This window comes from Gekko japonicus, unplaced genomic scaffold, assembly GCF_001447785.1.
Source record: "Gekko japonicus isolate JY-2015 unplaced genomic scaffold, Gekko_japonicus_V1.1 scaffold1625, whole genome shotgun sequence".
Taxonomy (NCBI): domain Eukaryota; kingdom Metazoa; phylum Chordata; class Lepidosauria; order Squamata; family Gekkonidae; genus Gekko; species Gekko japonicus.
Genome location: NW_015160260.1, coordinates 171,998 through 187,790, shown reverse-complemented (window position 1 = coordinate 187,790; position 15,793 = coordinate 171,998). Strand labels below are relative to the sequence as shown.

The following is a 15,793-nucleotide window of genomic DNA, read 5'->3' as shown; positions in this document are numbered from 1 at the left end:
ATGACTGGAAAGCTATTAAGAGACTGGCAAGATACCTAAAAGGAACTTTGGACTACAAACTTAAAATTTCAGCCTGTGATGAACCAAGACTGACTGGATACATGGATGCCAACTGGGACAAAACTCACCTGATGGAAAATCTACAAGTGGATACTTGTTCTACTATGGAAACAGTTTGATTGAATGACTTGTCAAAAGCAAACTATTGTAGCCATGTCTACTGGAGAAGCTGAATGTGTATCAGCAAAAAGTGCCAGCTATGAGCTCTACTGGATTATTCATCTACTGAAAGACTTTGGCATAGATGAACCAAAGCCAATAATACTTTTTGAGGACAATGAAGCTTGTATCGCCATCTGCAAAGGTGAAGGCACCAAATCTAAAAACAAGACCATCGCCCTCAAATGTCACTACGTGAAAGAGCTGCAAGACCAAGGACTGATTGAACTCCAATACTGTCCTACTGATCAGATGATTGCAGACATCCTGACCAAGCCACTTGACAAGCAATGTTTTGAAACTCTTTGTGAATGTTTGAATCTGCATGACTTTCGTGTTATAACTTGAAAAGGGGTATTGGGTATTACAAGTTGAAAACACTCAGTATATCTGGGGTTAAATGTTTGTTTATGTTACTCACAGGAAGTCACATGTTTTTCATGTAACCAATGTTCTTTAGCTGTAGAATACCCGGGAATTTTCTCCCTGATCTAGGAATTTGATTGGGACTAAAGTGTCAAGGTGTATTAGCATTTTATGGCTCTCTTCTCGTCTTTGTTTGGTGTTCTGAAGAAGAGTAGCCATAATCTCACTCTTCTAGTTTTGTCTTTGTAGAGTAAGGATGTAGCAGATTTTGCTCTGTTGTTATTTTCATCCCAGTTACCCTTCCCATGCTAGAATTTAGTAAAAACTTTATATTTTAATCACACATGGACTCTGAGTCTGAATTATTGTATTCCGGGACTGCTGGATTATCTTATCTCTGATAAATACCATTTTTTCAATATCTCACTATCACCCTACACAGGGCAAATTCAGGAGAGGCTTTATGCCCTTGTGTATATATGTCATCTGATGGCACATGTCATGCATCTGATGACACAGGTATTAGTATATGAAACTTACACCACAATAAATACTTAAACTCACAAAATTATCTTGTTTTTTCCTGAAATAAAGTAAAACGTCCCTGAAAATTAACTTAAATCATTACTCTTAAAATATTGATCCAAGCTGGAATAATATTAGCCTGTTTACAAACTGCAAGTAACCTTGTGTATTTCTAGGGCAGCCTTACAAGTTCTTCACCCAACTGATTTGTTTGTAACATTTTAAGACTGAGATAGTTAGCAAAATCTACAGTTTCACTAAACACACCCTAATTTCTACTTGGTCCCAATTTCTACGCCTGTGCAAGGAACATGGAGAAAGAAGTTAACCAAACTCTTTAAAAGTCAGTAATTCACACACATAGATACACATACATAGACCTTTATTGGCATAACACAGCAGCAAAGAGAACAATGAAACAAATAGAAAATAAATAGCACGAAGTAATGGATTATAACAATTTACACCATGCTGCACCAACAAGGAATCGTTTTTATAAACTTCTCGGAAATAATAGACTCAGTTGAGAATATAGTAATTCTAAAAAATACAAGAGGGTTAAGCTTCCAAACATAGGCTAAGAATTCGGCAACAGACAAAGTAATTGCCGGGACTTTAAAGTTTGTTGTCAGTCGGTTTCCTTGTGGTAGGTAAGTGGGGACTAATCAGATAGCTACGCATAGTAGAATATTGAGGACAACGTAGAAGGATATGAGCAACTGAATCAGGTTCACTATAGAGTGGGGGGAGGTTAAGGGAGCGTGGAGAACAGACTCCATAGCTCCCAGCATTAATTGTTTGGGCTTCCATATTCCCAATCCTCCTCCGTACCACCTGCAAAATAGCTGTTTCACCACAATTGTACAGGGAGGCCAAATCAATTCCCATGGCTTTGATTTTCTCCACTATAATTTGTGACCAAGTAGAAATATATGGGTTTGCAAGAAGTTGAGCAATAAGGCTGTTAGGGAGAGAACTAAAGTGTAAATGCAACCAATATTTAATAGTGGTGATCCATGCCCGAGATTCAATAAGGTGGGCACCTAACTCCGCACAAAGAGAAAAATAAGAAACAGAGTTAGGAAAACCTAAAATCCTACGGAAGAAGGTAGCACTTGTAAGTTCTACTTTTTAATTAAAATTTTGGATCCATATAAGCACCCCATACAGCAAACGAGAGATAACAGATGCCTGAAAAATCTTGAGAGCTACCGGGATAAATTGATTACCTTTTAAATAAAAGAAACGAGATAAAGCTGCAATCTTATTCTTAGCTAGGCTGAGGGAATGATCTCTATGAGGGCACCAAAGTCAGTAATTAGAAAGGCAGCCCTTCTTGTTTGCTGTAGCAAAATTAAACAGGAGCCCAGCAGCAACTTAAAGAACAACAGAAATCATTCCAGCATAAGTTTTCAGGAGTTGGTGCTCACTTCATCAGATGCATTGGAGTGATTATCCCAAGCAGCCTCACACATATTTCTAAAACCAATTTACTTCTGTAGGGCTTCATAGAGTGCTTTCTCCCCTAGCAATACTCTTCTGTCTTGCTACAACTGCTTGACAGACATGATAAAACTTTCCAAAGCATACAGATACAGGATAAGCTTTTCTCTGCAGAACTTCTGCTTACACCACGACATCTTGAAAGTGGATAAGTTTTGTTGGGGGGAACAGTTGACAACCCTAATATTTCCATACAAAGTATTTAATATGTTGTCGAAGGCTTGACACAGAGAGTATTTCATCTTTCTGTGTTTATACCTCTGAGGATGCCAGTCACAGTTACTGGCGAAACATCAGTTTCTACAATGCCAAGACCACGGCCACACATCCCAGAAAATCTATAGCAACTAAAGTAATTAATATTGGAGTATTTGATATTCAGTAATCATTTCCTCTGCCCCTTGAAACAGGAAGATTTGCTAAGATGGCAGAATTCCAGCTCTCTCTTTCCTCTTATCAACAGATCTTATTTTTAGCCTCTTAAAGGCTCCAACCAATGCCCTACAAAGACTACTTTTTATTCAACAGTTTGCCTCGATTAGGACTTCCTTGCCAAACTTTCCTGGGGAAAGGAAAGCCCTAACCCCCCTTAAGAGCAGAAGCTAACAAAGGCCAAAAGAAACATCATCACATCACCATAATGAATTGCTCGCAGCTGACAGACGGCGGAATCTTGCAGAAACAAACAGGGTGACAAGCCTCATCAAGCCCTACCAAAGAGCGGCGGGAGGGGAGGATTCCAACCATGCAAGCAAGTTAAAATGCCGTTTGCAAAAGAAGAGCAAGCGACTTTCTCCGGAGCGGAGCTCGCCTTCCCTTCCCCTCCCAAGATCCTCCAATGCCAGCTGCAGATTACGAGAGGCCGGACTCTCTTCCTGCCTGCGAAGGAGGCGGCGGCTGGAGAGGAGAAACCCGATCTCGGCGCTGACTTAGTAAACAGGAGGGGGGTGGGGGATCTGTGCCAATCAAACTCGCCCAGACACCGCAGCCCCCTCCCGCCAGCGGGCCAACTCCGCGCCCTTTCACGCTGCATGGCTAAATGGAAGAACACGACTAGGTTTCATGGAGGAGAGGGAGGCGAGCGGCACCCGCGCGGGTGTCAACATTCCCCAGCTTTCCAAACAAGCCCGCCAGGCTTCGAGGGAAATCTGGGGCCACAAGCCAAGCAAGCCCACCTGCCTCCGGGTGCTCTGCACGAAGCCAACGGAGGAGTCGGGCGTGTTAAGGCAGCCACGAGAGAGCGTGTCCAGCCCGCCCCCATGCCGTCGGAGCATCACTCCCATCCACCCCCGGGCCCACTTTCACCCACCCACCACCCCCGCGTCTTCGAAAGGGGCCAACAGGAGGGAGTTGGGGGGGGGGGGGCAACAGCAGTACCTGCGTGGAGTAGCAGCCCAAGGCTGAAGAAGACGGCCACGGCAGGCAGGGGCGAGGAGGGGCGGCGGCAGCAGCGGCGCTCCTGCTCAGCCCTGGCGGCGGCGCAGAAAGGGGCCGCTCTCCCCATGCCCGTCCATGCAGCTCGTCGGGACTCCAGCGATGGGGCGGCGGCAGGACTGCTGCATGAGCAGGCGATCGGGCCTCCGCGCTTCCTCTTCTTCCTCCTTCAGTCAATCCCACGGCGGGAAGAGGCCGCCAGGCCACACGGGAAAGGGCGCCGAAGGCAGCAGCGAGGGCAGCATCGCGATGGAGGGAAGGAGAAAAGAAACAGAGACACAAAAGCCAGTGAGCGACGGAACGAGCACTGGGGCGACCAGCCCCGCAAGGGTCGATCGGTAACGATGCTCCGTTTCCCCCGTCGGCCTCGCTCTGGGCGCAACGAGCCTTTGCAGCGGTGCAGACCGCCACCCCCCGCGCTGGAAGCAATCTCGGCTCCGCACACACGGCGAGCCCTGGCAGCCAGCCTCCCTCCCTCCCTCCCTCCGCGCGACACTCCTCCCGGCCCGCTCTCATTGGCTCAGCCAGCCCGTCCAACAAGACAAAGGCAACCCTCATAGGAGGCCGGAACTTACATCCTCCCTCCACTCCAACCAATTTCTGGAGTAGATTTGCAAGGAGTCTGCCGCGGAGGTGTTTACAGCTTGCAAGGGACGATTGTTTTAAGATAGGGAGGTGTAAATTTAAAAAAACCCCACCCAAAACAGCAACAGTCCAAAAGAGGAATGGCAGAATTTCTCAGTTCTCGATTTCTTCCCTACCAGGAGGAAACGGTCGGCCCACTGGTACGCCGCCAAGACTTCTTTTCCCATAAGCCTACCGACGCGCCTCTTTCCTTCAGCCCACAAACTCTAACCAAGTCTATACAAGAGTTTCGGCAAAGGAGCGCTCAGTTGGCGTAATCGAAGCTGTTGTTCTGAAGTCATGTGATTCCACTCCGTTCCCTTCTTCGGCAGAGCAGCCAATCCCGGCCCCGGTACAGCCCAGCCGAGAGCTTTGCCTTGGAACGGAGGCCAAGTTTCACGTTCCAAATCGGAATGCGGCAACGGGGTTGCAGGCGGTGTGATTGGCTGCGCCAAGAAGGACGTGGAGCGGCCGGAGGATTCTGCCCAAGGAGCGCGGCGCGCTCTCGGTTTCCAAGATAATTTCCTGGCACTCGGGACCCTCAATTACAAACTACTATTGACTCCTTTCAAGATCCTAAACGCCCCATTGCTAATGAGTCAACATGGATAGGATCGAGTTGTGGTAAATTTGGCTGACAAAAGGAGAGCTGTGGTCACAGCCGGCTTTAGAGAACTGAATGCTACCTACTAATGCCGGAGAAGCTCCGTTCTTTAACCTACCCATGGGCAGCCGGCGGTGTACTAACTAAATGGTATCTGATGAAGTGTGCCTGCACACGAAAGCTTATTCCCAGAATTAAACTTTGTTGGTCTTAAAGTTGCTATTGGACTCAAATTTTGTAGAATGGCTGCCAGGCAGAGGAAGGAGCAGCCTGCAGAAGGGGAAACGCACACGGCCTTCAGGTGGGAAGGTCAACAACCTCCAATTTCCTTATCTGTGAGTGTAAAGTGGAATCTAATCTTTGTGGATTGCTTTAACACTTCAATAGAGTTTTCTGTTTGTGGACTCTGGCAAGCCACTCTCTCCTTGGGGCAGTCAGGCAAGAGTCTTTTATTAACCCCCTTCTTCCCAAACTGTCAATCTGATGCTTGGGGAAAATATTATACAAAATTGAACAGTAACAATTGGTACCCACAGCTTGAGAAAAAGAAACCTGAAGAGTTCTGCAGGGTTGGTTTCTCAACAGTTTCCTCCTTTTTCAAGATATGACTAAACACTAAATACAAAACAGTCTCCTGGAACCAGTGTTCCTCAGACAATCAGAAGGAAAAAGGCTTCAGTCAAAGAAAATTATGTCAAAATAAGCATTTAAAATTGCCCTTTAAAATTGCCCAGGTAATTTATGCTGGACTTTTAAAAAATTAAATGGCAGCAATATGAGAAAAATAAATTTAGTGGTCTCCATAAATCAGCTTCAAAAGAGCCAAGTCCTACAGAATTTAAGGACACAAAATAACTGTGGCTGCGGTCACACGGAGCATTAGCCACGCTAAAGAGACGGAAGATAGGTGGATTTTCCGGGCGCGATCAAACCGTAACATCTGGGAAGCGTACAGCTCCCGTGGCTAACCCGAGGCTTCCCACCGAAGATGCGCCATAAAAAACTAGTACCTCCGAGGTACTAGTTTCCGGAAACCGCGGGGCAAGGGCGGACTACCATGTTTCCGGTGGTAGCTCGTGGCAGCCGGCGCCCGCCCATGTCCCGTCGCGAAAAGGGTTTTTTTTTCAAGTCTCCACGGGATGCGCACAAGCACCCAACGGCGCATGCGCACACTTCGGTTAAAAAAACCAACACAACCCCTGCCACGCCGCTTCTTTGCCACGCCACAGGATTGACATATGATCAGCACCTCCCCCCGAACCACGGGATGTTTGATCCGGCGGCCGCGCGGTAATTCGCTCCGGGGCAAACAGCCACGCCTCCCCCCCCCCGCGATATCCGGCCCATGTGACCGGGGCCTGTATCTGGTATCCTGACCCTAAGGATGCTATTTGTAAAGATGGTCCATTGAAATCAGGGAGACTTGTTTTGCAGGTCAACCCTAAAACTATTTTTTTTGGTCTGAATTTGTACTGTAACCATGTACAGGCGTCAGATTGAGGGTCAGTTCATAATAAATCTTGTCTATGATAGGGCTATTGTACCCTTAACTGGCCTTGTATTGAGCCATAAACTGCAGCCTGGACATACAAATTCACACCAAGAGAAGCTTTACCTGTTTCAGGCAGGAATGGGGGAGATAGTATCAGCCCTCTTTTTATGTGTTAATGTCCCTGGGGACACACTGATGTGGATAATCTTGGTATTAATAGAGCAGCAGTCATGGTCAGGAGCAGTTCCTCTGATCCTGCTAACCTTAAGGGTAACTGAATTATATCAAAGATGATTCCTGTAATAACAACTGGTTTGGCCTGTTTCCTACTAGAATAACGGCTGACTCCCATATACCCATTCATTACTTTGATGGCAGCATCAAGAGTAGAACTAGATGTGTGAATGAAACAATTCCATTTATCAACATGATCTTAAACTCAGAGGGCTGGAGCCAACCAACTTTTCTGCTAGTAAAAAAGAAAGGGTTTATTATTATTACTTTTAAAGGAAAAGGGCTATGCTGAGAATCATGGGACCCACATGTACAAAAGCTGCTCAGTGAAGTCATTCTACCTTCATCCAGGGATCAAGCTTGTAAACATGCACATGTGAACCAGTTGTAAACTGTTTTTATTTGAACACGTAATAATAGTATTCACAAACTAGATTCAATTACCAAATTTCAACTAGTTTACAGCCCATTTCCAGACAGGCTTAATTAGAAATTCTACCAACTTACACAGAACTAATAGTGCAGTCCTGAAAATCTAAGCCCAACAAAGTCAATGGGCATAGAAGGGTATGATTCTGTTTAAGTGTGCACTGTAAACTAGCTGATACCTTAAGTACACCAACTATGGGCTCAGACTCATAGACCAGTCAAGTCTCCGCTGCCATCTACTTTAATTGGGCATACAACAAAGAGTTCACACCTTGTTCTAGATCTTCCCTTGCCCTCAACCAGTTACTTAGTTCTATAGTATGATGGGGGAAGGGTTGACTTCATCAGTTAGCAGGTTTCTTTCCCCCAGCAGTTATACCTTTACATTATTATCATTATTATTGTTGTTGTTGGATAAAAATGAAGAGTTCAGAATAGTATGAGAAATGCACCAGAATTACAATATTTTGCAGTACACATTTAGCAGCAAGAAGGCACATTTTGCCTTCACATTTAGCATCAAGACAGGAGGGTGCCCAGTCGTCCTGCTGAGCCTCATACATCCATGTTACAGATAGGAAATAATGCAGCAGCAAAAAATACTGAAACGGCTTATCTTTCCTCTTTAGAAATGCTGTTTCTCAACAGAAAAGAGTAAGAGTCCAGTAGTACCCTAAAGACTAACCATTTCCCAATCATTAGCTTGTTCCCAAATAGTGCTATGAAAACGACTCCTGATGGTGATATTCACAGCAGGCAGGCCTGGAGTTCTCTCTTCTGTTCCATGACAGCCCTCCCACTGCAGAGGGCATTCTTGAGTTACTATAAACATTCAAGTCGTGAAATGTTACAGCTCTCATTAAGAAGAAGCTACATTTCATACAAGGTGTTGTATTGTTTGGTTGTAAAGATGGGGGATGGGGGCTTGATTTTTTGGATCGTTTCCCTTTGCATCTTTTACAACAATATAAAGAATGCTGAATTTGCTTTTTAAAAATGTTTGCTTTAACATAACAAAGTTTGAGTCCAGTGGCACCTTTAAAGACCAACAAAATTTTGTTCAAGGTATAAGCTTTCATGTGAAACTGTAGATCATGTAAACCCCCCCCCCCATCAACTGTCATATCTACTATGACTGAGGACTGGGATCTTATTTTTGAAATGCTGACATATCAATATGGATTGATGAGCTTGTACAGGGTCAGCAAAACCAGACAGCCAATGCAGGCCAAGGATCTAGTCCCTGCTCTGAAGTAGGATCCTCTGTGTTTTGACGGATTAGCCAGGAGCACTACTAAACACTCATCTCCAACAGTATACACAAAACAACCCAGGGATTTCCCGTAGAAATAGTTGTCCCATTGACAGCATGACTGCCAACTTCTTAGGCAGTGTAACCATCTTCAGACCTGAACTGTGTATTTTTTTAAAGCTGAGAAAGCAAGACAAGAGAGAAGATTCAAGCAAGGCTGAAGCTGAAATCCACACCTTGACTTGTACACATACTGAAGACTTCAGTTGTAATTTGAATGAACGATAAACAATCAGAGACAGCCAGTGAGTTAAATCTTGTTCTTCAAAACTGACTAATCAGTTTGGCTTGTTGGACGATTGAAAAGCATAATGACCACAGTCTCATTTATTTGGAAGACTCTCCCCTTAGCTTCAGTAACAGGTTACTTCTAAGGAAACAGATCAGAAGCCTTTAACCCATTTAAGCTAAAAACAGGTTCAACTGAAAGCAGGGGGAGTTTCCAATCCAAGCAGGAGGTGTGTTCAGGGATGCCAGCTAGTTTTAAAAGGGAAAGTCTCCCATCCAGGCTGCGATCCTTGCTCTGTAACCTGGGGGCCAGCACTCAGCTGGACTAAGGACACTTGGTTTCCAGGGAGGCATCGGGCAAAAGGAGGGGGAGAGGGGTAAGGAACCCTTGCAGGCTTCCAACAAGCTGCGGGTTTCTTTGAGCGAAAAAGCATTCCCACCCCCTTCCAGGTTGGTATTATTTCCGTTTGCGGAAAGCCCTGCCAACACGCACCTCCTGGAGGACTACTGACCGGATCTGTGCGAGCACAGACGGCCCGAGCCTGCCCAGGGGCTCGACCCCGGGTCCTCCAGGAGGCGCGCCGCCCTTTCTCGCTCCCGCCATTGTTTTGCCTCTCCGCCCTTCCTCGGAGGCTCCGCACCAGCAGCGCTTAATAAATCGGCCTGGAAATACTTCGGTACTTACATCATCCTTAAGCCTCCTGGCGCCGATCGGATCCCGCGGCTCGTCAGTCCCGCATGGCAGGGGATGGGATGGGACCCTCGGCGCTTCAGGACGACCTGGTCAGCAATGAGAAGGAGGAGGTCTTTTCCAGACACCAACTCTGGAGCGGCCGCACGCTCCTCTCCGGAGGCCGCGGGAGGAAAGGGCTTCGAGCGAGCCTGCCGGGGAGGAAGTGATGCGAGCTGGGGGACTGGAGCGATGAACTGAAAAAATGCCGAGGAGCAGGTGCAAAAAGCATTTGAGAGCCGCTGGCCAGAGCAGGGGAAGCGATTCGCTTCCTGCCCATTTATCTCAGGAAACCGGCGCGCTCGTCCCTGCGAAGGAAAGTTAACCTCTTGTTAGCCAGTCAGCTCTAAGCCCTCCCAGCCAGCTTCTTGACACGTTTCGCTTCCTTGTCCTTTTCACGCGGGCAAACGCAGGTGTGCTCGCGGCTGTCAGGAGGACGCAGGCAGGCGGCTCTCGAACAGCTCTGGGACTGACAGGGAGACTTACAACTAACCGGACTCGCTTCAGGAAAGCCGGGTGACTCTCGCTGCCCCTGCCCTGCTGAAGCCCTGGCGCGGATCTTGACCGCCAGTGGCCAGGCTGGGCACGCACGTGCTCCCGCCCTGCTCTTCAGAGCCTCCTGAGCACGTTTTCCCTCGCAAGTGAAGAGCCCCGTTTGAAACCGGCAGGACTTCTTGCTTTCGGGGGACTCTCCTCAGAATCGCCCCCCCGGGGAATAGTTTGAAGCCCGCAGCCTCCTGAATGCACCGATCCTGGGCTGGGATCCTGATAAAGGTGGGAGGTTCAGGCCAGCAGCCGCCAGGGCACCTTTCCACCCATTCCCTCCAGTCGCCGCCCGGCTTAACCCCAGTTCGCTGTAGACTGAAAGTCACGAGGCTTACTTCCAAGTAAATGTTCGGGATTCAGGGAGCACGCCTAAACGGGTCTCCTCAGAAGCGAGTCCGGTGTTATTCCACGGGGTTTACTTACTCCCAGGAAAGGGGTAGAGACTAGAGGCTGCACACACCCCTCGCCCACTTTGGACGGACTTCCAGAGAGCCACTTTGGACGCCCTGTCCCGTTTCCGACTCGCTGCCTCCCACGTCCCCGTCCCGAGCAGGCGGCGCGGCCAGGGTTTCGGAGCAATAAAGTGACACGGCGTGTTTGGGCTCCCCCGGGACTGTGCGATCCTTGGCTGGAGCTCCCCGAAGCGCCCAAGGCAGGAGCTCTCTGGGGCAGTAATCCCAGGCACCTCCTGGTGCTCAGGAGGACCCCTTTCCGCGCCAGCACGGGCCACCTGGAGGGTCTAAAAGCCCCGAGTCCAGGCGGCGGGCAGGCGGCCCGGCCTCCCCAGTCCTTCCCGGCAGCCGGAAGCGCCGCAGACCGAGGCTGCCCTCGCCCGCCGCGCCTTGATCGAGCCCCTTGGCCGCCAGCGTACGAGGAGGAGCTCCGGGTGCGAGGTGCGCCCGGGGCCAATTCCCGCCACAAGCAGTTTCCCAGGGGCGGGGGAGGCGGATCCGCTTGCCGGGAGCGCTGCTGCTCCGACGCCGAAGGGAGAGCGAAGGAAACCCGCGACCTCCTCCTCCCCCCTTCCGCTCCCGCGGCAAAAACAAACGACTCACCGGCGCCTGAGCAGCCAGCGAGCGGCTGACGGGCCGAGCCCGCCGCTGCCGCCTCCGCTTTCGAGCGCAGAGCCGCTGTACAAAGGGAGGCGATGCTGCCGCGGCGCCTTTAATGACAGCGGGATGGTCTCTGGGCAAACAAATGAGGCGGGAGGCAGAGAGGCGCGGGCAGGCGGGGGGCTCGACCCACGGCAAGCTCCCAGCCACTCGCGGCCCTCCCCCCCGTCGCCGCCCCTCCCCCCGGAAAAAACCACTGGAATGTACCTGCACATCTGGACGATCAGCTGGCGATTCCTTCTGGTCCCTTCCTCGGCCGTTATACAAAGAAGGCTTTCTCTGCCGGCCTTCTGCACAAATCTCTCTCCCCCCTCGTCCCTTTTCTGAGCGCTTGGCGCAAGGGAGCCTCCGACGACCGTCGGCCGGCTGGTTACTTTTGTTGCCAGAGTTTCTGTGGGGACGCGGAGCGCTTCTCCCGCCCCATCCCTTTGTTCGCGGCCGAAGCGCCTCATTCTGCGATGCCACCTTCCCGCAAAATCTCTGCCCCCGCCCCCGGGAGCGGCTTTCTCCGGGGGGGGGGGGTCGGAAGCAGGGGGCAGGCGAGCTTCGGCTCTTCGGGCGAGAGTCAAGCGAGGGATTTGCGCTCCGCGGCTGCTCAAATCAAAGGTCGCTCTAAATGGCACCGAGCGCCTGTTCCCACCTGCACGAGTCTGGCCCCGGGAAGAGTAAATACATCAAACCAGAGTATCTGCCCCTCCCACACACACACACAAGTGACTCTCTTTCTCTCTTTTATATTTACAGACCCGCGAATCCCTCCCAGACCTCGGTGACATTGTCAAGGGCAAGCCACCCAAGTGTCGCTTCGGACACCGACCGAGTCCAGGCGCCGAGGCAGCGTCGAACTGAGCTGGGATGCAGTCGCCGGGCGAGCTGGGTGGGACCTCCACTCCCTGCCTGCTTTCCGCGGGGCTCCTTGGCAACACCTGCTGGCCGGGGGCCCTGGACGTATCATGGCACCTGGGGGGCCTTCTGCATCCAGTCCTCTGCCGGAGCAAGGGGCCCTATGGGCATCCGAAGGCATGTTGCTGCTAGTGGGCAAAGAGCCCAGGTTCTCTCCGGCACCAGCTTGCCTGATACCTGGCGGGAAGCTACGGGAATGCGCTCTCGAGTGGATGCCGTGTGCCACAGTCGGTCGGGCAGACAAAGCCTCCGCATTTGGGCGTGATGTTAGATCCCATCCCTGGCTGGACAGAAGATGGTCTCGGTCAATGCTCCCTCTAAGCCGTGGAGTCTTGTGAGCGAAAATCCCACTTTGTGAGCGCCTGGCATTAAAGTTGTGAGTGAGCGATTTGGCTGCTGCATAAATTAGTTTGCTCTAGAGCCATCCTTCCTGAGCTAAGACAAAAATATGTGAGCTAGCGCACACAACCTCAGTTTAGAGGGAACACTGGTTTCGGTGCCATGAAATGGGCTTTCCGGCCATTGCCCTGCAGGCATCTGAGGCTGGGAAAACCTTCCCGCTGTGGCCAGCCTTCCTCAGTCAGCCTAAACCTTAGATGTCTGATTGCCTAGTCATTTCACAGAGGCGGCCTAAGCTCCTTATAACCAGCCCACATTTAATGGATGAGCTGCCGCGTTTTGAAACAGCTGGAATCTGTACACAGTTTTCAAAAGCCCCCCCCCCCCCCACACACACACACCGAGGGCTTTCAGATGAAGATTTTCCAAGGCATGTGGGCAGGTCATCACCTTTTCCAAGGTGCAGCTGGTGGATTAGCCCAGCCTGCAGAAAGGCACTTCTGGCCGCAGATGGCTACTTTGACATGAAAAATAGTTGGTGATTTTTTTTTAAAAAAAATATGTATGGGAAACCCAGAAAAACTGTCTTGCATTTCAGTAAGTGTTTTGAGACTGAGGGGTCATGACTGCCTCCTCCAAGCTTCCTAGCAACAGGGCCAAAAAGCTTCCTACTTTTCACATCCTCGGAGAAGTGTGGATTTTCTGCTTCAGAAGGGAGGGACCGGAAATAAGGGCGGAGACATTCAAAGCAGTTGGGAAGAAAGAAACAGTCTCTGCAGCTGCCAAAGTAATAATGAGATTCCAGGAACTTAATTCCCCCCCCCCCCCCCCCCCAGCAGCGGCGGTTTGTCTCTTGTTGGTAATTTAACTTCATGTTTCTAAAAAGACCCCTCCCCCCATTTCCTACCTTAGTAATTCTGAGAAGCTTTGTGACTGAAAAGCATCGTACAAATATTATCAGCATGTCACTTGCCTTCTAGGTGAGCTGTTTGGTGATTCCTCACTATCCAAGGCAAGTCAGGGTTTCCAGATTAGCCTGAGGGGACCTGGGGGAAATAACTAAAAGTTTGTTTTCCAAATTTCATACATAATAAAAAGCACAGAAATCATTTCTCCTGTGTTTTCAATGTACCTTTCATCTATGTTCTTCTGCCGTTTCATTTGCACTTCATCACTCCCTGAACTGAAAGTTCAGTCTGCACCAGCAAGTTGTAGTGGTTGCAGCACTGGCTAGGATTCAGAAGACCCAGGTTCAAATCCCCGTGAAGCTCAGCGGATGACCTGGGGCCAGTCACACACTTGCAGTTTAACATACTTCACAGCACTGTTATTGTGAAAATAAAATGGAAGGGAATGGGGGGAAAGAACAATGTTGTTAGCTGCTTGTATGTCCAGGGTTTCCTTCACTTTCCCTGCTGTCTTCACTGGCTTGCTTACTTGAGCCATCTGGATTGTTTTTCCTGAAGCTTTTCTCAAGGGAACACTAATATGACTCTATATTTTTGAACAGCTGCCAGCTTTCTTTTCCTGTCATGGTTTCTTCTTGCACTTTTAAGGAATTCAGTTCAACAGATTCCACCATTACTTCTCCCAAACAGACCAAGAAGGCTCCCCACTTTTATTCTCTTTTCAGAAAAGAAGACTTGCATTTTAACAGCATGGAAATAAACACACACACCCCTAAATTAGAATCTTCTATTACAATTTGCAATCCTAAATATGCTAATTTTAGTAGAAGCCTGATTGAGGTCAATATTACTTCTGCATACATTTCTTTAGGATTCGCTTCTTAGTATGAATGACAGAGATGTTTCTGTTTGGGAGGTTTAATATAGGATACCAATCTGGATCCTTGATCTATTTTGCCTGGGTTTTGTTCCCCAGTTTTGTGGGGTGCCACCACAGGTTTTAATATGAATGTAGTCAGATGGTATCTACTGAAAATGCTGAAGGAGAGCTTTTTAAAAAAGAACAAAATAAGGATCATTATTGATGCACGTACTTGTGAGTTGGAATGCCAGAGGGTTTCATTTGGATGTTTTGGTCCCCCCCCAGGTCTTACTGCTTTTAAACAGCTTCTCCCAATCTGTCAAAGTGGGAACAGGAAAAAAAGCTGCTCTCAACCAAGGAGGAGGCGGCGCTTCAGCCTCTTCAAGCAGAGCTGCTTCTTCGCTCTTTCCGTGTGTGCGCGCGCATGTGTGTGCTGACGATGCACTTAAATCAGCAACACACCCTTGGTTCAGATCTCAGGGTGCAAAACTGATGTTTGTAGATCACCGAAAGTCTACTCTCAGAAACCAGTAGCAGTGGCATGGTATAGAAAGGATAAAAATTGACAGCTACATTTTCCATCTGGGCACATGAATCTCAACAGTCTGGGGATTCAACTACCATCTTCTCACCCTAGGGTTTAAATGCCCATTACAGGTTACTTTTAGAGTACTGCAGCAAGAGATAATTATTTTGTTAGCTGCTAGATCGTTAAGATCCATTGTGGTGGAATGGACAGGGCATCGTGAAGCTCAGTAGGTAGCTGCAAGAGCTCTCAGATGAGCGTATGTTAAATAAATTGGTGTGAAGATAAAAATGGGATAACCATATGAACACAGCACCCTGAGTTCTGTTTATGTAAACACACACTGTGTGGGCCATTCCAAACAGCTGGTACAGCTGCAGCTGAGGAGAAAGGGAAGATTCTTGGGACATGGGATGGAGATGCAGAGGAGGCAAACAGATACATATACTTTTTATTATTTAGTATATTTTTTATCTTGCTCTTGGAGCTTAGAGCAAGGCACACCATTCTCTTCTTCTCCATGTGATCCTCACTGCAGCCCAGCTGAGCAAGAGGGACTGGCAGAAGGTCACCCATCAGGTTTCACAGCAGAGAGAGGATCTGAGCTGGGGCCTCCCACATCCTAGCCTGACTCCCTAACCACACTACAACCACATGGGCTGTCAGTGCAGCTGATCTACACAAGCCGGCCTGTATATCCCATACCAGTTTCTTGACTATCTGAATAGAGTACAGGGACAGCATTAGAAAATAGTATTATTGTCCTACTTCAAGTACAGGGGGAATCTTGCTCTAGGGCCATGGTAGTTCTCAGCACGCCTTTTTAAATTAATAAAATAAAGCTCTACACTAGTGACTGTCCCCACATCACATGGCAATGGATCCCCTTAAGTTCTT

At 48.8% G+C, this 15,793-nt stretch overlaps 1 protein-coding gene across 3 annotated transcripts in view; it reads right to left on the bottom strand.

Annotated features, from left to right (window-relative positions):
* Positions 1 to 11,651, bottom strand: part of RGMB (repulsive guidance molecule family member b) — a 46,973-nt gene extending 35,322 nt beyond the window's left edge. The window contains exons 1-3 of one of the 3 annotated variants that reach the window (XM_015414751.1): positions 11,566 to 11,651; positions 9,656 to 10,008; positions 3,991 to 4,214 (exon numbers count right to left, since the gene is read on the bottom strand). In XM_015414751.1, the coding sequence (XP_015270237.1) occupies positions 3,991 to 4,214; positions 9,656 to 9,660 (229 nt within the window). In that variant the 5' untranslated portion in view covers positions 9,661 to 10,008; positions 11,566 to 11,651. Of the gene's footprint in view, positions 1 to 3,990; positions 4,215 to 4,622; positions 4,657 to 9,655; positions 10,009 to 11,565 lie in introns of those variants that run through there. The other 2 variants (XM_015414759.1, XM_015414767.1) reach the window with 2 other exon arrangements.
* Between the last annotated feature and the right edge of the window lie 4,142 nt (positions 11,652 to 15,793).